Here is a 25,074-nt window from a genome sequence, read left to right as displayed (position 1 = left end):
TAAAAATCACATGTATTGCAAAAATTTAAACATGCATACAGGTCTTTTGAACCTAATTTCTCAATCAATCAAGCAAGAAAGTGAACCATTGGCGGGTCACTTATTATTAAGGGCATGTGCCAATCACAAACACAAGCAATTTCTACTGCATGATAGGATTATATGTATGAAGGGTATATGTGATATTTCAAAAATATATCTCGAAATTATTCATGAAAAGTTTTGAGACAAGGTGATGTTTCAGCTATGAAAGGCATTCAATTGCCAAGGTTAGCATGGAGCTCTCATAAATGCACTCACAAGTATCGTAGGCATTTTGAATACAATTAAAACCATGACTTTCACGATGTCAAAACAAGATTTTTAAAATGTTTGAAAATATTTAGGATTAAGAAGTATCTAGGCTATGGAACACATTCAATTGCCAAGGCTAGTTCGGAGCTCACATAAATGCACCGACAAGTGTTGTAGGCATTTTGAATATGGTCCAAACCACGATTTTCCTTAAGCCAAATCGAGTTTTCAAGAAAAAATTTACCATTGAATGAGCCTAGACTTAGAACCAGGGAGGACGAAGTCAGTTTTTTGTAGGTATGCCTTCCCACAGTGGGCGAACCTCTCCCGTTCAAGCCCTTCAGGGACAGCCTTTTAGCAGAAAACCACTTTGCCCTTTAGTTTAGAGGCTAGAGACACTCAGATAGAACCAAGATGGTAACATTTCTAACTATCTGAGCTGCATTTCTCAGATGATCCTACCAGGCTGGAGAAGAAGAGGAGTTTAGAAAGCCATAGAGAGTTTTTACAAAACACTCACTTTACTTCTAGGGACTCTGCCCAATACATTACATCCTCATCGCCTTTTATAGTCAATTAGAGGTTACAAACAAACAAGGACAAGGCTCATGAACTCAATTAAGATCATATGAATTGTGGAAAAAATGACAAAATAGACAAACTATATGTCCAACACATGTTGCTACAGTACTTTTCACTCTAATACACAATTGATTCACATTGACAATATAAAAAACCTTGCAAAGCATGCATCGATTGAACATATATATCATGTATTCTCATGATGGATTTGAAAACAAATAAGTGCATTTATGGACTCGATTTCATCAAAACAAATCTCGGATCGATGTAGGACAGATTGACCTATGTCTAGATCTAAGCAATTTTGACCTAGCTAAACATGTCTAAAAATTTTGAAACAAATAAAGGACATGTACAACACCCGTGCGAGAAAATTTCATGAAGAAAATTTATTCTAGAAATCAACACAAAAATTATCACAAAAATAGCAAAATCAGAGATTGATATGGAACATATTGACCTAAGCCTAGATCTAAGTAGATCTGACCTAACTGAACACATCCAAAAATCATGAAAAAATTACAGAAGATGAATGAGATGATTTTTAACAAAACTCATGGAGAAAATTTTGTCAAAAAATGATCATGAAAGTCGGAAAAAAAAAAAACAAAGTCAGAAGGCGGAACAGGATTAGAATCGAAAAAAAAACCTAAACTACTATAGAATCGTTAATTTTTGGAGGTGTTTTTGGAGGGCCAAACAACATTTTTTTGTTAGCATGCAACCTATAGTTTTGAAGCTCGAGATGTCTATTATCTAATCTTAATAGAACTCGAGTTGAAATGAGGTTGTTTCGAACCTCGTTTTGGCCAAAGCAATAACCTATGTACAGGCCTATGAAAATTACAAATTAGGCTCAAAATCATAATCATCATTCGCATCATCAAAAAATATTGCAGCATTCATACTAATGAATCTTAAGCATGTAAAAGCTCCTAATCTTGAATCCTAACCCCGATTGACCAACTTGATCTCGCTTCATCGGATTCGAGTTTTAAATTGTTACATTTGTCGCGATTTTCGTCGGTTTCTATCGCGATTGATTGGATCAAGTCACTGGATCATGATCGGAACTCTAAGAACCTAGATTAGGTCACTATGGCTTGGATCGGGACCAATCAAACCACTAGCTCAAGGAGAAAAAGGAAGAATCGGTCCAAAATGGACCGGCCTTGACTCACCGGTGAAGACAGGCCGCCGGTGAAGGTTCGGCCACCGATCTAACCTCTTTTGTCCACATAAAGGTCAAGGACCCCTTCTATAGCAAATCATTAGCATCTTAAAGGCTTGGGAACTCCGGCGACCACCGGCTCGAGTCTAGAACGAGACAGGTCCAAGAGGTGAACCAAAACTTAGAGAGAGAGAGAGAGAGAGTGATCTGTTTGGGCAAGATTTTGGAGGGAGAAAAGAGGGAAAGAGAGTTTGAGGAGAGAGAAAAAAATTCATGCAATTGAACCCCTATGCTGAAAATAGAAGAGATTTCACTTATATACTCTCACATTAAGTGATTTTGGCTCTTGGTTCGATTCGATAATCAAAATCTCAATCCAATGGTCAAAAATCCATTTTGAAGGCTCTATTATGATCTTGAGGTGTCGGGTAATTGATCTAGTGGATTTGATTTGCAAAAAACCAAGCCGAAATCGAGAATTGCACAAAAATGTCTAATTAGGAGTTAATTTGCAATTTGACGAAATTCGAGAACCAATTTGTAAAATTTTGGGAAATTGAAGGCGTAGAAGTCAAATTGGGAGTGAGAGGGTTCTAGAACTAGTGGTCGGAGGCCAAGAACCGGCCGAAAAGGGCCTGAACCGGCCAGTCTTGCCAGCGGTTGGTCAAACCAGCTAGATTGGTTTGGTTTGGTTTGGCTGGATTTTGGTTCGGTTCCTACTGTTTTGTCCACTTGGGATCCCTATGGATAAAAAATTTATGCAATTTGACCCCTAAAAGACCTAATTGAAAATGAATTTTTTCATTTTAATGAAGAAATTGATCAATTAAGATAAAATTAAGTTAATCAAACCTTATGAATGTGATTTATGGGTCTTTTATTGACCTAATTGAATGATTATTGTGGAAAAAAATGAGTCGAAACCATGGATGCTTTGAATTGGGCCTAAAGGGCTAAAATGGTAAAATTTTCAATTCAATAGGCAAAATTGCAAATTAACTAAAATTAAACTCAATTAGTGTCATAATTGCCATATCCAATGAGCTACCCATTGGTAAAATCACTTACCACATTCAAATTGACCTTGAATTGAAGTGCTCGAGCCTAGGTTAAAAATGGATCTAAGCCTAATATTAAAATTAGATCTAGATTTATGAAATTAAACCATAGCCATGAATGGGTCAATTCGAATTTTGTCGATTGAAGCTTAATTGCTTGACTTTCTGATGCTTGGGAGGATAAATTTTTTAAAATTGATGAGTTCTTGTGTGAATTTCACAAAATCGATCTTGAATTTGGACTTATTTTAAGAAAATGAGTGAGAAACAATCGTCTGTTTGCAAGTTATGAATGATCGATTTTGGTCCCTTAATTAGGGCTTAAAACGGCAATTTGTATTTTGACTCGATAAATCGTGAAATTGAATGGTCAAACAGATTTTAGATAGTCTTTAAGCCAAATGTCAAAGAAAGAACTACGCCTAATTATGACTAGAATAAAAGTAATTTCATTTTTGGTTGATTTAGAACCTAAAACTGAAAATTCATAAAATTAAGGTTCTTAATCGAATTTTGTGAAATTTTTGACATAAAAGTCAAATTGACATTAAAAGAAATGTATTTGTGCATTTGTTATTTTTATTTTTTTTTTTGTCTAAGGTTTGACCAAAAATCAACCATTTAGTTGATTTTCCCAAAAAGTTGATATTTTGGTAAAATCTTTGAATTTTCAAGAAATTGATTTGAAAAATGTGTAATTAAAACTAAGTGGATTTTTTGGGGGTAAAAAGTCAATTCTTAACCCCGGGTTTACTTTTGGTCTAAGGGTTGACCAAGAAGTCAACCTGAAAGTCAGCCGTTTGACTTTTTGGGTTTTTTTAGAAAATAAGCTAAAAACTGTGTAAAAACGACAATGCAAAAGAAAGAAATGAAAAACGACACTTTTTGATTGAGAGATAGGGCTTTGTCACTATCGGAAACCTAAATCTCGATTTTTTACATTTTAATAATTCGTCAACTAAAAATCAGGTGTCAACACAAATCCAATCAAGCGAAATTAGATTAGCCGATCAGGGCTAGGATTCAACCTTAGGGTTATGTTTTATGCTTTAATATGAGATTTTGGATGTTATGATATGATTTGCAATAAGTTGATGATCATTGATGATGAACATGAATTTAAACTTGCTTGATTTGCCTTGATATGCAATTTTGTATACCTGAGATGTGACTTTTTATTTTGGTGAAAATGAGGTGGTAAATGATGTTTTCTTGCCTTGAGCCCTTCTAAAATAAAAAATAAAATTCTCAAGCTTTGATTTGATAAGTTGCACACCCCGAACAGACATCGTTTGGTCACTGAGTTGATTACTGCAGTAATTTTGAGGTTGATTTGTTGTTTAGACTTGCTGCGATTTTCTATTTTGTTATTTTTGTACATATTTTTATGTTTGGATTCTAGAAACACTTTCTTCACAAGATTTGCACGAATTTTCTGGTTTACTACATGTCTTTTTTGTTTGTTTGTTCATTTTCAGATTTTTTGAAGCTATTTTGGTTAGGTAATATCACCAAAAACTATTCTTAGGTTAGTTTGCCCCATTTGGTCTTACCTATGTTTGCTTGAAATTAAGGCCATGGATGAGTCCATTTGAGTTTGCATCCTTCATGAGATTTGTAATATGTGTTGCGAGTGTTCTAACAAGGTATGATTCACATGAATTGAACATCGTTTAGTATGTTAATCACGCGTGCAGAAATGTTTGATTGTTGCTGTAATTGATGCATTTCATTACATGGCTATTTTGATTTTGTGATTTTCATGTGGGCTCATGTGAGCCAAATTGGGTTTATAAGTCCTCATGAAAAATGCTTGTCATGTCAAGATTTTTCATAAGATTTTTGCATGTCACTAGATCATAAAAAATTAATCATGTCCAGTGATGGTAATATTGAATTAGGGGCTTATCACGAGCCCATTAAAACCCACTTGTTTGGGCCCTTTAAGGGCCACATCATGTCTTGATGTCTTCTTGACATTTGAAGCATGTGTTACAAGTTTTGCATCGATGTATAACACGTCATATTTGAACCTCATTTGATATGTGACCTCATGCATCAATTTGGTCAATTGCAATTAAAATTTGTTAAACATGTAAAATCTTAGTTCCAAGTCACTTTACAATGTTAATGACTTTAGGTGTCCTTTGCATTTCGATTTAGGGTTAAATGTTTTACCCAAACCTTTGTCACATTCAACCTTACGTCATGTGCAAGTTTCACATTTTTTGTGCATTGTCTATGTGGTCCTATGAATTATTAAGCATGCATTACATTCTGTTTTGTTTGCGGTTGACATGCGCGATTTCACAAGCATCAATTTTTGACCATCAATTTGACATCGATTTGACTCGAACCCTCTTAGGAAATCTTAGGATTCACCTTGATCTTTCCAATGCTGCTGATTTTAAATGGTTTGCATATCATTTGGCCCATTTTCCATTTTTGTCAAGTTAGGTTAGGAATATGACTTAGGCAAAATTCAAAACCCTTGTTTTTACCCCTGTTAAGTTTAACCTTTTGTTATTTTTGTGTGATTTTCTCATTTAGGATTCTTAGGTTGGACCCTCAATGAACTTTGTTCGTCCTTCTTTTGTCTATGTTGTGGTAAGATTTCACATTTTTTAGACCTTGTTTACTAGGTTGAATCTTTGTTGATATGTCATGATACCCTACTGTTTTGTTGATTTTCTGATGGGATGTTGCATGTTATTGAATTTTTGTAAATTCCTATGTAGCTCGTCTTAGAAAATTTTCTTCATGAACTTTGTTCCCGTGATGCTATGGATGTTGTGTAATTTTCTTAGAGCAAATTATGAACGGGTTCATTTTCAATTGCGTTGATTTTGCTTGCCCTGTTCTGTGATGTTTTGTTGCAATTCTTTGATGTGTTTTTCTTTTAGAATTTTTTAAGTCAATTTCATGTTGAATTTGCTTCACATGTCTTCATGGACTTTGTTCCTCACTCTTTCAACTTTAGACACAAAAAAAATTCTGAAAATAAAAAGCACTTTAGTGTATTTTTCAGACCCTTTGAACAGCATAAACTTGTCAGAAATTTCTTGTTTTTGTTAACATGAACTTGATTTTAGTTTAAGTGATGTTCATGCACACACTTTCATTTTGTCTTTTGAGTTCCAAACTTTCAAGCTATGCTCTTAGTTTAGTATTGGTGTTGTCTAAAGTTTGGATTGTATTTATGGCGCTTGCAAAGCTCGATTAGAGGACTCATCATTGCACCCGAGTTAGCCTGGGTGGCTAAATGCTGTCATGAAAAAGGATATGCTATTTCAAGCATACGAACAGATCATGGAGGTGAGTTCGAAAATCAAGACTTTGCGAAGTTCCGTGGTGAATCTGATTTCCAGCATGTTTTCTCTTCTCCTTACACTCCAGAACAAAATGGGGTTGTGGAAATGAAGAATAAATCCTTATTGGAGATGGCCAGAACTCTCTTAATTGAGAGCAAAATTTCATTTCGATTTTGGGCTGAAGCAGTTTCTACAGCTTGCCACATCATCAATAGAGTATTCTTGAGACCTATTCTAGAGAAAACTCCTTATGAAGTGTACAAAGGGAAGAAGCCAAATGTTTCTTATTTCCATATATTTGGATGTAAGTGTTATGTTTTGAAAAATGCAAATGATTGAATCGGGAAGTTTGAAGAAAATTCAGACGAAAGAATTTTCCTTGACTACTTGACCTCAAGCAAAGTTTATAAAGTATTCAACAAGAAGACTCAATCTGTGAAAGAATCTATGAACATTAAATTTTAAGACTCTATGTAGAATCAACTAGATTAGACTCAACTTGACGAATCTGAACCTGCTCCAGACTTTACAAAGTCTATTTCCCCTGAAGAGGTTCAAACTTATGGAGAACAACAACGAACAGAACTAGAAGTAGAGGATCAGCAAACTCTTAGACAAACTAGCAACTGGAAGCATAAGTCAAGTCATCCAAAGGAACTAATCATTGGCAACATTGATGAAGAAATTCGCACTAGATCCAAAAGGCAAGAAGAGTCTACTGTCCTAGCACTTGTTTCTGAGATAGAACCCAAAAGTGTAAAAGAAGCCCTATATGATGAAAGTTGGATTGAAACTATGCAAGAAGAGCTCAAATAGTTCAGTATCAACGATGTTTGGGAGCTAATTCCTAAACCTAAAAGTAAGTATGTTATTGGGACAAAATGGGTTTCCAGGAATAAGGTGGACGAGAAATGAAAAGTGGTCAGGAACAAAGCAAGACTCATGGCTAAAGGATATACGTAAGAAGAATGGATAGACTATAATGAGACCTATGCATTAGTAGTGAGGTTAGAAACAATTAGATTATTACTTGCTTTTTGCTTGCTATAAAAATTTCAAGTTGTTCCAGATGGATGTAAAGAGTGCATTCCTCAATGGATTCATCCAAGAATAAGTAAGCACCTCGAGCCTAGTACAAAAGGTTAAGTAAATTCCTAACCCAAAATGGTTTTGTTAAAGGAAATGTAGATACTACTTTGTTCATAAAAAGAGAGGCTAAAGACTTTCTGCTATTTCAAATTTATGTTGACGATATTATCTTTAGATCCTTGAATGAAAATCTATGCAAGAAATTCTCTAGATGTATGTAGGATGAATTCGAGATGAGCATGATGGGTGAGTTAACTTTCTTTCTGGGATTGCAAGTTAAACAATTGAAGAAAGGTATATTTATTCATCAAGAGAAGTATGCAAAAGATTTCATAAAAAAATTCGGATTTGAGAATTGCAAAAAGATAGAGACACCAATGTTAAGTTCTTCAAAGTTGGACAAAGATGAAGGAGGAAAGAAAGTAGACCAGAAGCTTTATAGGAGCATTATTGGTTTGCTTATTTACCTTATTGTATTTAGTCCTATCATTTTGTTTAGTGTTTGCATTTGTGCTAAATTCCAATCAAATCCCAAAGAATCTCATTTAAGTGCTGCAAAATGCATTATCAAATACGTTGCAACTATTCTAAAGCTAGGTCTGTGGTATCCAAAAGAAGGAGACTTTACTCTCCTTGGATATTTAAACGCAAATTTAGCAGGCTGTAAAGTCGATAGAAATAGTACTTCTGGTACTTGTCAACTTCTGGGCAGCATGCTAATGTCCTGGTTCTCAAGGAAGTAGAGTACTGTAGCTCTATCAACAGCATAAACATAGTATCATGTTCTCACGAAGAACCCGAATTCTTCATTCAAGGGCAAAGCATATAGAAATTCGACACAATTTCATAAGAGATCATGTTCAAAATGGAGAAATTATGATTAAGTTCATTGACTAAAAGAATCAGTTGACAGACATATTTACAAAGCCACTGGAGAAAAATCTATTTAAGTCTATTCATAACAGAATAAATATTATATCTCCTACCAGTTAAAGTTTGAAGTTGGTTAGACTCAAAATGTCCAAAAACTACTTTAGTAAGTTAAAATCTCTTCAATATAGGTAATTTAATTGTAGTATGAAGATTTCGAAAAGGTAAGTTGATATTTGAATTATTGCTTGCCTATTTTATTTTTAGAAATTATCTTTTTTGAATTTTTGAATTTTTGGCAGTTTTTATTTTAATTTTTTAAAAAGGGCAATTTTATGATGGTTCATTTACCCCGTTTTACTTTCTTTATATACTGTCGAGTCTTTATTCTCCATTTACGATTTCTCAAACCCTACTCTCTTATTTCTACTCTCAAGTTTGCTCCACAAGTTTTCATCTTTTTCACTCGAACGTGTTCGAGAAATCCTCAAAGATTGTGAAGATGTCTTTCCAAAAGAAGTCGTCTCGGATCTCAAGTAGGGGACCATGCAATATGCCTGAGGGTCCTACACATTTTGAACTAATCGAGGAAGAAGATTCTCCACAACATTCTCCATAGCATGCTACTCAAAATCCTCCGCACCAACCAATAGAAGAGGAAATCGTGGAAGATGTTGAACCTGTCAGGACGTTGAAACCCCAGGTTCTTTTTAAACTTTACAATCAGTTGAAGCATGGTGGTACTGTTATGACCTTTATTGATGAATTTATGAAAGAAATAGGTTACAAGAATGAGACTCTGTTTTTGTGAGCAATGGAATGATTAGGCATAGCGCTTGAAGGAACGGCAGATAGAACGTTTGCTAACTTTCCTGTTGATCCCCATTTTAGTTCTTTCAATCAGCCAGAGATAAAGAACGATGATGAGAGAACGTACTCGAATTTTCAGCCTAGAATGGGCGTTGCTGCTGAAGTGCATGGTGTTGGAACGAGTTTGTTTTGTTCTAAAGATCACATAAATACTTACTCCAAATTGTTGAAAAGAGGGGTGATGAACCCTCGTTCTGTCGACTTTGATTTCTTGGATTTAATAAGGGTGAACTTGAGGAAGAAGCTGACTCTCCTTCAACTTGATAAATTCTGTTTTGAAACTACTGTTGCTTATCCTAAGTTGACTACGTATTTTTATTCGAACTTGTCTTTTCTTGACGCGAATAGATTTTAATTTACTATGAGGGAAAAAGAGTACATGGTGGATGCTGACACGTTGGCTGATGTTATTGGTGTGGAAAGAGGTAGTTTCCAACCAATAAATGTCTCTTTTGGTCACGCGACAAGTTTTCTTGTTAGGGACAAACTTTCTGAAGGCGGCATTACTTATTCCAAACTGTCTGCTTCAAACATTTTGTTGCACAAAGTCATGATCAACTGCATCGGACCAAAGTCAACTTCAAAGACAGATGTTTCTCGATTTGAAGCCAAACTGATGTTTGCTATTAGTAATGTAATGAAGTTCTCTCTACCTCACACAATCGTAATGCATATGTATATAGAACTGTTGTGAAGGATAAGAGATGGCTCCCTTACTCAGCACTGGTCACACAACTGTTCAGACACTTTCACATTCAGTTTCCAGCCTCTCTCTATGCTAGAACTATTGCTCCTATGGTTATAGGATTGAAAATGGTGTCCAAGATGAGGTTAAATGAATTGAACAAAGCTTTAGAGCACTTGAAAGAAACGTCCCTTAGCAAAACCAAACAAGACTTTGTTGCAAAGAAAAGGAAAGGCAAGGAGCCTATGCATGAACCTACAAAGAAGAGAAGATTTATTATCCTGTAGGATGAAGGGGATGAGGATGATCTTACTCTCTCTGCATTTGCCTTAAAAAATCTTTAGAGTTTTGTTAGTTTTGAGTAGGAACAAAGACAGAGAAAAGAGAAAGAGGAGAAAAAGAGCAGAGAAAAGAAGGAAGAAAAGAAAGACAAGAAGCAGGAAGAGAAGCAAGAGAAGAAGGAAGAACATGTGAAGAGGAAGAGCGTCAGGATGACTCTATTGAACCAACTTTTGCAATATCCTTATTTGAGGATTTAGAGAATACAATGAATGGAACTATTGGAGATCAAACAGAAAAAGAACATCACTCTAGTGCTGAAATTGAGAAGGAACAAGGAGAAATCCCTTCTCTACTTGTAGGCACCAAAATAGGGGGACCTCGTGTGGACATAGGGACTTCTTCTAAGCACTTTGCCAGTGATGATGTTTATGCTTCACAGTTTCCTGAAGTTGACATTGAGGAATCCCCTCCTAGTCATCGTGTTTGACAAGCTGAAGTTCCCTCATCTATCAACACTCCACAAACTGAACGTGCTGAGGCTAGTGCTCAAACAGAAACTTCTGCAGACTTTCAAAGGCTGCTAGAGCTCATTCTGAGTTAAAAGCATAGCAATATGGAATGGAGTATGATATCCAAAAGCTTCACTCTACATTGCAATCTACTTCATATTCTCTCCATAAGAAGGTACAGACTCTTAACCTTCAAGTTAAAGCTTTACAACAGCAAGTTCAAGAGACTGCTAAGGTTGAAGATGTTGAGAAGCTGAAGGAGATAATGAGAAAGCTAGAGGAGATAGCTCAATCGATGGGAGATTTCCAACTCATTCGCATTCCCAAACACACCTGATTTCATTGAACTTTTTATCTTTCTCCACTTTTTGCTGCTAACAAAAAGGAGGAGAATGTGAAGATTTGACTTATCTTTTTGGTTGAACTATGTTTGTTGACTCTTTTAACTGTTGAACTTTTGACTGTTGAACTTTTATTCTGTTTGATGTTGACACTTGCTGCAATTTACTCTTGTGGTGATGATGTGGTGATTATGGATGGATAATTGTTTAAATCTTGATATTTGTCTTATCTCTTCAATATTAACATGTTTTCTATGGTTGTAGAATCAATTCTATCCAAATCCTAATCAATTTTTTTATAAGATATTATGTACTGTTTAAGAGTTGTTTTGTAGGTCAAAAGTTCTTAAATCTGCAGGAAAGTTTTATCACCATAAAAAAATGGGGAGATTGTTGGAGAAAATTCATTTATTGTTTTGAAGTTGACAAAACCTTTCTAAAGTCTAGTCTGAAGACTTCCAAACTTTAGTGTCAAAGTTCGAAGACCGCCAGACTTTAGGTTCAAAGTCTGCCCACACTGACAAATTCCAGACTGAACACTACTGAAGAATAAAGACTTATCCAGACGCAAGATTATCTTTATTTTTTCAAGAGTTCGATTCGTATGGCTTATGGATGGCTTTCTGGTTGGATATAGCACTTACATGATTGACTATCTTTATTGTAATCAATTCTAATAATCAAATCTTTTGGAAGGCAAGCTTGGAAAGTTCTACTTATGGAAACAAGATCTTGATTGTATGGGCGAATAGGATTGACGGGCTTTCATCACAAATCATCAAACGACTTGAGATCTCATTGATTGATTTTGTCCAACGGGTAAATTGGAAGAACTCCTTTGGAAAGTGCCAACTGTCGAAAAGGCATGGATGAGTATTTAAGGTAGACTCTCCAGTTGTTCGATAGAGTGCACGCAAGAAAAATTTCAAAGTCTAAAGCTTCCTTGTTCCTTACTATTTCATTTACTGAGTTCAAATTTGTACTCAAAAGAGAGAAAAACTCATAGTGTGACTTCGTAAAGAGAAGCAAACTCTTCATTGAGAAGTTGAGATCATCAAGGTATAAAATCTCTTTTGTTTCTTAGTGGAATCCAGCCAGTGGGTTGTCAGCGTGGGAGAATGAACGTAGGCTTGATCTAAGCCGAATAACTATAAACATTGTGTTCTTATTCTCTTCCTTGAACTCCTTTATTTTGTTTAAAGTTTTATCAAATTCTTAAATTCTGAATTCGTTCATAGTCTATCATTTTCTAAAAGCAAATTATTTCTACTAAGCCTTGCGAAAATTTTTGTTCACACCTATTCACCCCCCCTCTAGGTGTTGTTACTAGCCCTTTCAGAATCATGATATCTTCCGTTGTCATGTGAGGTATGAGCTTGGGAGAGCTCACGACCATGAATGAGAGAACTTACAATGGTTTGTCCTGAAAGACGAGATGATGACATCTTTTGGAATGCAAACCATGAAGGAACTCTCATGGTCAAGTGCCCCTAAACTTGACATTTTCCTCCCCACTGAAGGACTTGAGGGGGTTAAGTTGCGACAATCTCGAACTCGCTTTTCATAATGTTTGCAAAATTCTTGCACAAGACATCATCATTGACTCCAACAATAATATCATTAACATATATTTGGATGATGAGCAATCTTTACCATTCTTCTTGATAAAGAGTCTAGTGACTACTTTACCTTTCTCAAAATCATGATCGATTAAGAATGTATGCAATCTTTTGTACCAAACTCTTGGTACTTGCTTGAGTTTGTATAATGCCTTCTTGAGTTGATAGACATCCTCTGGTCTACTTGGATCCTCAAATCCCTGGGGTTGCTCAACATAGACTTCTTTTTTAATTAGAAATGCACTTTTGACGTCCATTTGATACAGTATGAAGTTGTGATAACAAGCATATGATGGTAGTAATTGAATAGCTTCTAGTCTAGCAACAAGAGCATAAGTTTCATTGAATCAATGCCTTCCTTCTATGAGTAACTTTTTGCAACTAACCTTGCCTTGTTGTGGATCACATTATCTTTCTCATCAAGTTTGTTTCGAAATACCCATTTTGTTTCCATAACTGAATGACTTTTGGTTCTTATGACTGATTTCCATGCATCATTAACCTTGAATTGATACAGCTCATCTTGCATAGCTTCAATCCAATTTTCATCTGTGGGCTTCTTCAATTCCTTTTGGTTCTAGCTGGGATATAGAGCCAAGAAGTTTACCATAATTTTGAGAGATGACCTGATCTTGATTTCTTCATCTACTTTCCCAATGATTTTGTCCTTTGGGTGTTATATTTTTAAATCTCTAGTAGTAAGGAGTTTGCTTTTGATTTGAGTGCTTGGGATTGAGGCTGTGGCTATTTATTTATGAGCTTGCACCCCTTTTTGATCATCTTTGAATCTTCCACTACTTGCGAATCTTTATACAATACACGATAAGCTTTGTTGGCTTTGCATAATGATATGGTGTTTTGATGTTTGAACGTGTTGTTTGTTTGCTAATTTTCTACTAATTTTTGTGTTGAGATTTTGAGATGGTTTCTTCATGGAATTTGTACGAAAATGTGTTGGTCATATCATATATTTTTTTTTTTTTTTCAAAATTTTTGGAGCAGATTTGGGTAGACAAAACCTAGAAAAATTGTTACTAGGCCAGTTTGTCCTATTTGAGTCCAACTTATGTTTGCTAAAAAATGAGACAATAAACTTGTTTGGTTGAATTTCTATCATTCATGAAAGTTGTAGTATGCATCATAAGCTTTCTAAATTTGTATAACTCAAGTATGCATCATAAGCTTTCTAAATTTGTATAACTCATGTCAAATGATCATCATTTACTAGGTCAATTGTTCATGCAAAAACATATTCAAACTGTTGTGTTTTGTGACGTTGGCTACATTGTCCTATTTTCCATTTTCGTGTAGGTTATCATGAATAAAATTAGACTTAGGTGTCTTCATAGAAACAACCAGGACATTGCATTCTACATGTAGAAATTTTTGTAGAATTTTAGCATGTCTTTAAATCATTGAAACTGACTCATATTCTGTGCTGCCCTTGTTGTAATTGAGGCTGAACATGAACCTATAAAAATATATTTGTTTGAGCTCCTTAAAAGCTAAATTAGCGCATGAGGTCTTCTAGACATGTCTAGAGCATATCAGAAGCTTCACGAGGATGTATAGCATGCTTCATTTGAAGATCATTTACCATGTGAAAACCGCGCATCAAGTTGACATGTCATAACCTAAATTGTCATGCATTTTGTCCTTAACGGCAAGTCACCTATCAATGTTAATGAATTTGTGTGACTTTTTGTATATAGATTTAGGGTTAAATGTCTCAACCAAATTTGATTGTTGCATTTAGCCCTAGATCATGTTCGGATTTATATTTTTCGTGCATTGTTTAGGTGGCTTGATAAGTCAATCATCATGTATCATTTTCTAATTTGTTTATGGTTGATTTGCATGCTTTCTTGATTGTCAACATTCGATCATGAATTAAACTCTAATTGAACTCGACATCTCTTAAAAAGTCTCAAGCACATCTTAATCTTTCCAATGACACTAATTTTGCATCATTTGCATGTCATTTGGCCTGTTTTCCATTTTTTTTCTAAGTTAGCCAACAAATTTGATTTGAGTGAAATTCATGATACCTATTTTGCCTTTGTTGAGTTAGACCTCTTGTCATTTTTGTTGAATTTTTCAATAAGGATTCCGAGGATTTTTTTAGAGCATCTTGCATGCTGAACTAAGTTTACGTGTCTCACGAGTTTCAATCCTTACTTTCTAAACTTTGTACACAAAAAATCTTGAAAAATAAAAAGCCTTTTATCATGCTTTTCAAACCTTTTGAATGTTTGAAACAAATCTGGAATTTCACATTTTTGTTGGTTTGAACTTGATTTTTTTTCATGTGATGGTGTTTAAAATTTTCAAGTCTTCATGTTAAGCTTTGCATCCAAATTTTCCAAATCATGTTTTGGGCTTGGCAATTATGTTGTCTAGGTCTGGACCATATTTAGGGCATTTGCGAAACTCGATCAATGTGCACATCGATGTACCCGAGTTAGCCTTAATGATTAAATTTGTTACATAGCCATGATAAATTTTTCTATGCCATTAACAATTTTCCTTACAATCCACTGTTTGATTGTTCTTTAAATGGTTTTTTGGGCATCATTTGAACTTCCTAGCTTTTAATATGTTCATTTTTATCAAATGCATGTGTTTGTGTTTAACGCTTGATGACTGAATAAGTGACTAGTGTTGACTCACTAATCTTGTTTGGTTAATTGAGAACTAAGGCTTGATGGCCTACCTGCATGTTTAATTTCAACTATGCATATAATTTTTAAATGTATGCATAGGTGCGATGCATGATCTCATGGGTCACCTTTGGGTCACATTTAGAGCTCATTTTAGGGACTTTTTAGCGTTGGTTACCAAGCAAGAATACAAATCGTGACTAATAGCTATAAGTCACGAAATAAAAGGATTGGGTAAGTGTCCTACGGGGATCCTTGCATGAATTACAAAGGTCGATCCTGAGGCCTAACTTGATCATTTATGCATACTATCGTAATTCCTTGATTGTTTTTATTTGTTTTGTGATTGTGATTGTTTTTGTATGTTTGTAATGATGATTTTTTCTTTCATATTGTATGTACCTAATCTTAGTATCAGATTAGGCTTAGAATAGGTCCACAGAGGTGGTGATTCCCATGACATAAAGATGATGAATGATCAATGTCCAATCCAACCCTATTTTTGCACCATTTGTTATACATGTTTCGAGTTGTTTTGTGATGTATAAATGCCCAACAAGTTGCAAGTTTGTTTTTTTTTAATATTTATTTATCGCTTTTCTTAAACTATTTTTGGGTGCTTACTTATTGTACCGCCTTTAAATTTCAAATTGACCACTTTCTTTCTTTTTCTCTTTTGATAGAAATAGAATTACATAAAATTGACCATCCATGCATGATCACCTAATAAGTTTCATTAGCATGAAAAAGTAAATAAGGCACACATGGACACCTTATGAAACACAATAAACTGTTAGGTACCGAAAATGTGCTAATAGAAATGTTAGATTAACCCAAGTCTCAAAACCTTAGAATCTCTAGTTGCATAGATATTGATGGACCACTTTTGACCCTTGATTGGGTTTTCTAGCCGACCCCAAAAATGAGGCTAGTGGTGACTCCTAACTTTGATCTAGGTTGTCTTAAATAACTCATTGATAATAAATGGATCCATCATAAAGGGTATGGGTCTTGACAAGACTCATCATAATTTAGCATACTTGATCTAGAAATCTCCTAAAGGATAAAGTGATGCCATCATTATGGACGAAAGTATTATTGAGAGGGTTACTATGGTAAAGATACCCCTAAATTCACTATACACATATGTTCTCCTTTTCAAGGTGTATCATATGTGTGGATGCAAATCACAACAACTATCATTGTCACATGAAGTACAAGCTTGGGGGAGCTCATGACCTTGATTGAGCAAACTCACTTGGTCAATCTTGAAGGATGAAGTGATGATATCTTTTGGGACATGTACCATCAGGGAGCTCCCATGATTAAATATCCCTAAACCCGACATTTTTTTTCCTCCACCTAGGGACGCAAGGGGTTGGGTCATGACAAGAACCATATAATTCATAAAGCATATCATCAAGTTTAGGAATGGGATACTATATGTAATGGTGATGTTGTTGATGGCTCGACTATCGACATCCATTCTAAATGAACCATTCTTCTTGGGCACGAGTAGAGCTAGAATTGAATATGGACTCATGCTTTCTCGAACATATCCTCTATCGATAAGTTCATTGACTTGTCTTTGCAACTCCATTGTCTCTTCTAGATTGCATCAACAAGCTAGTTTGTTTGGTAGAGGAGCATCGAATAGCAAATCGATGTGATGCTTAATACCTCTTATTGGAGGCATCCAAGTGGCAATTCTTTTAGTAATACATCTGCAAATTCTTTCAACAAGGAATGCATTTTTGGGTGCACGAGTCACTCTATCTCACTCTTTTTTCTACCATAAGCAAAGTAAATACATTCTTTTGTTTGCTAATGGCTCTCTTAACTCGTGTTTCACTCAAGAATAAACTTTCCTTGCTCATGTTTTCCTCCCTAGGTTGATTTTTATGTATCACGAAATGATTAAGGGTACAAAAGTAATGCATTTTTGTTCCTTCTTAAACAAGTACTTGTTCTTATGCCTATCATACACAACATTTCTATCATATTACCAAGGCCTTCCCAATAACAGGTGACATGCATCCATGGGAATCACATTGCACACAACTTGATCTCAATAATTCTTCCCAATCGAAAATGATATAGGAGCTCGTTTGGTTACTTTGAGGTCATTTCCTTGACTGAGCCACTAGAGCTTGTACAGTGGAGGTTGTTTAGTAGTTGGAAGCTTCGGCTTGTCAGCCAAGGTTGTTGAAGCAACATTGGTGTAGCTGCTACCATCAATGATTACCGAACAAACCTTCCCGTTAATAGTACAACAGGTGTGAAAGATGTTCTCCCTTTACTCATTCTCATTAGGAGAAAGTTCAGCATGTAATGCTCTTTGGATAACCAATAACTCGCCGTCATTAGCTTTCCCAACAATCTCCTCTTCCTTTTTAGATTTGGAACCTTTTTGGTTCGGATTGTTCTCAACCTCTTGAAGTGCCAAATTGATCTCCTCAATTTCTTGAAGAGTCATAACTCTCCGATTAGGACAATTAGCTTGTAAATGCCCATAACCATGGCACTTAAAGTATTTCCTTGCTTCACCATCTGGTTTCTTGGACTTTTTCAGAAGGTTCGGCAAGTTTCTCCTTGCCTTTGTCTTTGGTCGACATACTCTCGATCTTGCTCGAGGAAGCACCCCTAAAGTAGGACGTCCCCTTTGTTGAGGTTTTGAAAGAAAACCTCTCGTTATTCTTCATTTGCTTTTCAACTTTGATGGCCAACTTACATATGCCTTCAAAAGACCAATAAGGTTGAAGTTCAACAAAATTAGAAATTCTTGATTTATTCCACCAAGGAAACAAGCGATGGTTTGCTCTAGAACTTATGGAAACTTCACACCCTTTTTGTCTTAGAGAATTAAGCTTGAGGAACAAGTCTTGCTTGTAATTGTTGAGCAAAAACCTCTTCTTCATCAACTTCTTAAGTTTTTCCAAGAATTGATTTGGCTTTTTCCTTCTCTGTCTCATTGATTGTTTAGATTCACCCACCAAAGAGAAGCATACTTTGTCAATTTAAGGACATCAACCTTATATCTCTTCTCATCCAAATAGGAATCACCATTAGAACTTTGATGAGAATTCGAGTCGTCAGGTCAATGTCAATCATTAAGATGCATTGTTGGTTGTCCTTGTCTCGCCAGATCCTCTAGAAGATTGAGGAGTCACTCCATTTGTCGCTGGAGATTTTGTATTACACGATCTTGACTTTTATTGTATGCTTGTTCCAAAGCCAAATCTCTTCAAACCAGATCATTCATGTTGAATATGAATTGATTAACAGAAAGGAATCACTCAAAATGAGTTCAACTTTGAGCTTTGATACCAACTTGATGTGTGTGTGGGGGGGGGCTAGTGATTCCAGGATAGGAAATTTTTGGGGTTAAGTGTGGGAATGGTGTATAAGAGGATGGCTGTCGAAGGGATAATATAAGAAAGATGATCAACACCAAGGTATAAAGGACACACCACTAACCAAAGAGGAGGATCGGGATCGACAAAGTTCACCACCAAAGCTTAAAGGACAAACCACCTGTTACCGTACGTGAGATTTTCACCTCATACGGCTCCTCCCTTATGTGCATAATGAGAATAATACATGGGATCAAAAAAGATTGAAATATTCTCAAGGCTAGAGGACTTCAAATAGGAGAATCTCACCACTAAGGCATAAAAGAAAACCACCAGCCGAGGATAAAGCGCTTCTTGGCTCACCACTGAGGAGTAATCCACTCTCTAAGGATAAAGAGACTGAAATAGGAGATATCCACTCTTAAAGATATTTGCTCATATAGAGGACATCTCAAATATTTTTATTCATCAATATCATCTGTGTTAGAATGGAGAGTCTTCCTCTATTTTGAAGAGAGTCGATATCTAGGGAATTGCCGAAACATTAAAGGATTTGCGAACTAGAAAGCATAATAAAGAACCTAGGGACTTAAGACTTCGACTCTTGAAACTTACATAACAATAAAGACTCGTAGGAACTTAGAGACACAATTAATAACATGGGAACTTGTATTCTTGACTCTTCAACCTCGTCCCTTATATTCAAAATTTATCCACCAAGCTTAACCAAAAAATAAGCATCTTGAAAGCTCATTGAACATCCCTAGAAATTACCCAAAATAGCGTCCCATTGGTAGGTTGTTGTTCGACCTTGAATCTGGCATATGATATGGTGATTCGACAACTCCATAGTCGCTTTTATGATCAATAGTTTTCTCCATTGATAATTTCATTTATGGATTCATCAAGTCACGTTATGCCCAAATTCTTTCTTGGCGTGGATCACCATCGATAGTGTTGAGTTCGTCGACGGAGCTTAGTCGGATGTTCCTGCATCACTATCTCTCTCGGTGGTATTTTACTAATGATTCAATAAATACTAATTTTTCTTTTATATCTCAACTCCTATAACTGAGGTTACGTACTAATGATACAAAATTGTGATCACAGACATGTCCGTGCAAAACTCAGGCTGAGCAACTAGCATGGCAAATATTTGAAACAAGATCTCTTTAGGGATCATTTATTAAGTGGGATCTACTTCAGAAGAAATTGTTCGCTACAAAACATTTTATCAGCAGCAACATACAATGTCCTAATAATTGCAGTACTATCTAGAGCTCAATGTCTAAAAATGAATAATGGTCCTCAAACACCTATCTCCTATCATTTGCAGGACTCACGGTGCCAAAGCTAAGTTGACAAAATAATCAAGATATACCAAAAGTACATTCGAAAGTATCACATGAGCTTAATACACAACTAGAAGATCCACAGAATCAGGCGACATCCTAGTCATCTGACAATGCCTATCATCTGCAAGCTGCTGCAAGCAGAAGTTTGAGATCAAAATAAATTGGTAACAGTTGATATATTTTGTCTCTTGCAATGCTGCAGCCACTACTGGGAACTACTAAAGTTACCAAGCACATCTCTTCGATGGAAAAATATGTACAATCAACAACAGGAGAAATGTCATCATGCTCTTGGCCAGCGACAGAGAAGACACATCCAAGACGGAGGTCATTCGCAGGCTGGCTTGGTGCCAAAACTACTCAAGCTGATTGCAAAGGCCTGAAAGGCAGAGAGAGGATAGAGGTAATCCATAGTGAATATATCTTTGCCAATCTTCCCAAACTGCAGTATCACATTGTCGTGTTCTGTGGTGGGAATGTTTTGATAAGGTTCCAAGGCAGCGACTAGCTGAAAGTTTTTGACAGAGGCCATTGTGACACGGCCTCTGAAGTTCAGGCACCAGCACTGAAGCTGCTCGTGCCATCTAGGAGTTTTGTTCCTCAGAACCAATGGATCCCATGCACCATGGGTCGACTTCAACAGCTTGCAGCTGGTGGAGCTATGCTCATTGAGCTGCTTCTTTCCATTTGAAGCTGGCAGTGGCAGCGGTGACAAGTACGGCTCGACAGAGATCCTTGAAAATTCTGTTGGCGTTGGGGCTGTACCGCCTTCCTGGATTGCAGAGGTGGGATTTGAACGGATGTTGCAGTGCATTCTCCTTGGGCCTTTGCTTCGGAGAACATTAAGCTCATAAGATATGGTGGCCACACTAAATTTTCCAGAAGGGACACTTGGAGGCACCTGCTTTGGGTTCTGTCTTCCATGAGACTTATGGTTTGATTGGATTGCAGCGTCCCATGGAGGTTGACTGTCGTAAACAGTGAATTTGGTCCCTATGAAATTAGACCTGCTGGAAAATTCACAATTAAACTGAGAAGAGAGAGACACAAGAAAAACTTACACGAACAGACACAACAAAAACGACAGAACCAACCTCAGTTTGCCGACATAAGAAGTTCCAGCTTGAGAAAAATCATCTGCTATGAATGATATTACAAAATCTGTGCTCAAGGCCCTTCTGATCTTTCTTGCAGCCAAAAGCAGTTTGCTCGTCCCCTCAGACAGGTCTGTAATCATTGATATTCCATGGTTGAAGCGATAATATGTTTCAAGATCAAAACAGTTATGATATTAAAAAAAACACATCAACATACTAAATTTCATCGATGGCATTTTAGAAAAATAAAGGTGCGATACTAAAGCGATCTTCTCTATTTATTATGAAGTGGAGGTTCTTCTAATGCCTACAACCATCCTAAATATGCAATCTCGACAAATCAGGGAAAGCTGGATGCTATAGACAAATATAAGGGCTAGAGTTGGCAAATGAAAATGACAAAAAGAAGGAACGTGAATTATTTGGTAAATTGACCGGTTCACAAAGATCAAACTTACGCCACATTGTAGAAACTGCGTTTTTTAAAAACTTCACTTACAAAGTCCACACACAGGCCTAGTCTCACTCAGGTCCAATAAACCCTGAAGAATATAAGCAATGAAGATTCGCAACAAAATTTTTACCGGGGCTCAAACCGAGATACAAGAAAAAGGTTGAATTTGCCGTGTCCCTGCGAATGAAGCATTGGATTGGAAAATCTCTAGGTCCTCGCTGAAAGAAAATAAGATAAAAGGAGTTAATTTCAAGTCACAGTTACAGAAACTAAGCTGAGGGGAAAACAAGTGTATGAGCAAAAAGAGTTTGCCTGCTTCAGAGAAATGGGGAAAGTCAGGCGCCCACATTGCTCCGCAGTCTTCACGGCCTCTTTGGTGACCTCTCTCCACGATCTACAAATTGAGGCACAAGCAACGATGTCTCTCCGAGATGGCCATGAGATCTGGCTCGCCTCGACACGCTTTATTATGTGAAGCAACAATTCGGGAGGCAAATTAGCCCATGGCCCCTGCTGTACCGCCTCCGGACACGAAGGCGTTGGAACCGTGGTTTCAGGAACAATGTGCGATCTCCCTTGGCGATGCACGTGTCTCCGCTCGAGTTTTCTCCCCGCTATGTCTTTGATTCTGTCTCGTATCTCCCTGAGCTCATGTACAATGCTCTTGATATGCATTTGCGCAAGGTCCTAACGGTAGCTAGGTCCAACTACAAAGCCAACCAAGTGCACATGAGCTTCCGTCGAAATCCACGGCGTCGTGAGATGGGTCTCTAAATTCGGCAATGATGGATTATCTTTTAGTCGAGAACGAGAGTTTCGTAATAAAAATGCAAATTCAAATAGGGAACATCTTCTAACTCGGTGAATCATGCAAGGCCAGATACAAGAACGCGCAACCATATGGCAAATCCCAAATTCAAAGAAAGATTCATTCAACGTGCAAAAACTGGGGGAGATAGATGCATTGGAAATGAGAGCAAACAAAAACCAGAAAGTTCCGAAGCCCAGAATCGCAGATCGAGGCGGATTGAAATAGATGGAATGCTCGGTTTGTCAAGCGCTTACAATGTCTCGAAGAACACGAAGAAGAGCAAGAAAAGAAGAAGTTTTTTGGATTACGCGGTGAGATATTCAGCGATCTAGTAAATGGGCTCCTCGTCGTCGTCGATGAGTTGGTTTGTTCTTCGTCCCGAGACGATACGGCTGAAACCACCGGTCCACCGCCACGGCTGCGGAAGCGCCAGCCGAGCAGCTGCGTACGAGAACCGGAGGCCTTTCTTCTTCCTCTTTTTCTCTTTTGGATTTTTCTCTAACTTCCTCTGTTCCCTCTGTTTCTGTTTTGGTGCTTTGAGAAATTGTGCGATCGCTTTAACGTTACCAATAGGTTTCCCTGCGTCAGCGCTTACGAGGATTAACTCTGCCACCCAATCACATTAAGAGAAATCCTCGTGTGCACCACACCCCGTGACAGCTGTTGCATCAGATTTGTTTTAGCATTTTATTTACATATGCCCAAAAAACTTTCTGTTAAACAATTAATTAAACAATTTTTATCATTTCCAAGATAGGTTCTTTTTTCTCTCTTTTCCAATGTAAATAATATTTCGAGAAATTCATTACGTACTAAAGCACGGGAGAAGTTGAAAAAAAAAATCCAAACCGTTAATTGTGACATATTTACCTTGAATTTATTTTGTGACACCAAAAACCCTAAACTATATCAATTGCGACAAATGAGCTATTGTGAGAATAACAACATATTGTGAGTTATAAATTCTTGAAGAAGTGGACCTCATAACAATTTGTAATTATTAGTTATTTAATTTTTTTGTGTTTCAAAACAGATTGTTATTCTCACAATTAATTAAAAATTGTTACCTAATAATTTCTTATGACACATTTACCACAATCTTTTTCTTATTATATAAAAAAATCTCAAATTTATACTTATGTGACACATTTATCCTCCATCAAGGTTTCGTTAGATAATTTTTAGTCAAAACAATATCGTTTTTATTTCACTTAAGCCACATTAGTATTATGTCAACAAATGTTTCCTTTTTGGCATCAATAGATTGATTTTTAATGGCTCTCCTTACAAAACTTTAACGAAAGGTAAATGGGTCATATATACATAAGTTTTGGATTTCTTGTGTCATAAAAAAATTAGAGTAAATGTATCACAATTGGCATAATTTGGGATTTTGTATGGCTTTTGTCCTAATGTACTCGACCCTCTTTTTGTTGGTTATAGCCTTATTTCATCTCATTTCAATTTCAATTAAAAGATAAACACTTGTTCGGCTTAATTCCAAACCAAACCTACATTCACTCTCAAAACTATTAGCCACAATCAAGCTGGAATCCACTTGTAATTAGCATTGCAAGTTATAGCCAACAAGTGTTTATCTTTTATATGATAGATCACACTATCAGGACATAACCACAACTCTTACACTTGTACACTTTGTTTGTGGCTAACAATATAGAGGCGTGAATAGATTGTTGGTGAATGAGTTGTTTTAGAAAGTTTGATGATCTTCTACAGAAATTAGTTAATTGCTAAATAAAGATCATATCAACGTGATTTTTGAAAAACTATGAAGCAACTATGTGCAAATAAGAGAGCCATAACACAAGCTAGATTCCATTAGTAATTTGCTTGGGAAGTTACAAATGGCTAGCACTTATCCTTTCTAGACTCAATTGCTCTTGCTCCTGTACATTTAATCCTTAGCACAATCATTGAATAGCACGAATACTAATTTCAAACAAACAGTACGACATAGAGCATATAGCTAAGAAAAACAGATGGAAGTAACCTTCTTGATCTTTTTAAATTGCGCCCCTCTAACACATAGCTTTTGAGGCATTCTCTTTTAAGCCATCTTCAATCTATCCATTGAAGGTGGATTGGAGAAGCAGATTGTGACATCCAAAATTTTCACTTCTGCTTTCAATTAAATTAATCCACGCCTATAGGGCTGTTCTCAGAGTTAATTACTCTCGAGATAACTAGACTATTTGGGAAAGCTATTAAAGAATTTTAATGTAATAGACTTGATAATTCGACTAGGAATCGGCTTCTCGACCATGCTTATCTTTAGAGGCCATTACGGCACAGTTAAAAATCGATTAGAGAATAGAGATAGGTCGGTTCGATTGAGATATGTTGCTAAACGTGGGTGACTCCACTAAATTGAAAAATTCTCGTCGACTGGCCCTAGATTGATTTTTCTATTGTTTTGGTATCTTGTGTCCGTATTTGAATTCTCGAAATTTTCATGACAACTGAGAGTTGCCAATATGTCAAGTGGGTTCATTGTGGTTCGAAGAAAATCAACCATGGCTCATTTGCATTAAAAAATCTTGAAAGCTATCCAGTAGCCTAAGTCACGCTAAAAACATGCTAGATTGAAATTAACCACAAATTTGAATCCAATTTCAGACATTGAAAGTTCTATCATGTCACAA

The 25,074-nt window shown here is 36.4% G+C and overlaps 1 protein-coding gene across 3 annotated transcripts; it reads right to left on the bottom strand.

Moving 5' to 3' along the window:
- Positions 1 to 20,052: 20,052 nt before the first annotated feature.
- Positions 20,053 to 22,947, bottom strand: LOC104449012 (tubby-like F-box protein 5). 3 transcript variants are annotated; one of them, XM_018875294.2, is made up of 5 exons: positions 22,720 to 22,947; positions 21,913 to 22,370; positions 21,731 to 21,818; positions 21,144 to 21,276; positions 20,053 to 21,059 (listed from the first exon to the last, which is right to left on the bottom strand). In XM_018875294.2, the coding sequence occupies exons 2-5, from the start codon at positions 22,273 to 22,275 to the stop codon at positions 20,378 to 20,380; spliced, it is 1,266 nt and encodes a 421-aa protein (XP_018730839.1). In that variant the 5' UTR covers positions 22,276 to 22,370; positions 22,720 to 22,947; the 3' UTR covers positions 20,053 to 20,377. The 3 variants fall into 3 exon arrangements, with proteins under 3 accessions (XP_018730839.1, XP_010061299.1, XP_039171105.1); XM_010062997.3 differs by having other exon boundaries at positions 21,913 to 22,307; XM_039315171.1 differs by having other exon boundaries at positions 20,053 to 21,056; positions 21,913 to 22,307.
- Positions 22,948 to 25,074: the final 2,127 nt, after the last annotated feature.

The sequence above is a fragment of the Eucalyptus grandis genome, chromosome 6 (assembly GCF_016545825.1).
Source record: "Eucalyptus grandis isolate ANBG69807.140 chromosome 6, ASM1654582v1, whole genome shotgun sequence".
In the NCBI taxonomy this organism is placed as follows: Eukaryota; Viridiplantae; Streptophyta; class Magnoliopsida; order Myrtales; family Myrtaceae; genus Eucalyptus; species Eucalyptus grandis.
This window is presented reverse-complemented; position numbering and strand designations above follow the sequence as displayed.

Bases quoted from the DNA above. Each gene is read 5' to 3' on its own strand.
- LOC104449012 (XM_018875294.2), bottom strand. From the start codon at position 22,275: ATGCATATCAAGAGCATTGTACATGAGCTCAGGGAGATACGAGACAGA. The intron at 21,819-21,912 runs GCAAACTCTTTT...ATTTTCTTTCAG, and splicing joins TCCCCATTTCTCTGAAGCAG to CGAGGACCTAGAGATTTTCC. The intron at 21,060-21,143 runs GTTGGTTCTGTC...TGAATTTTCCAG, and splicing joins TCTTATGTCGGCAAACTGAG to CAGGTCTAATTTCATAGGGA.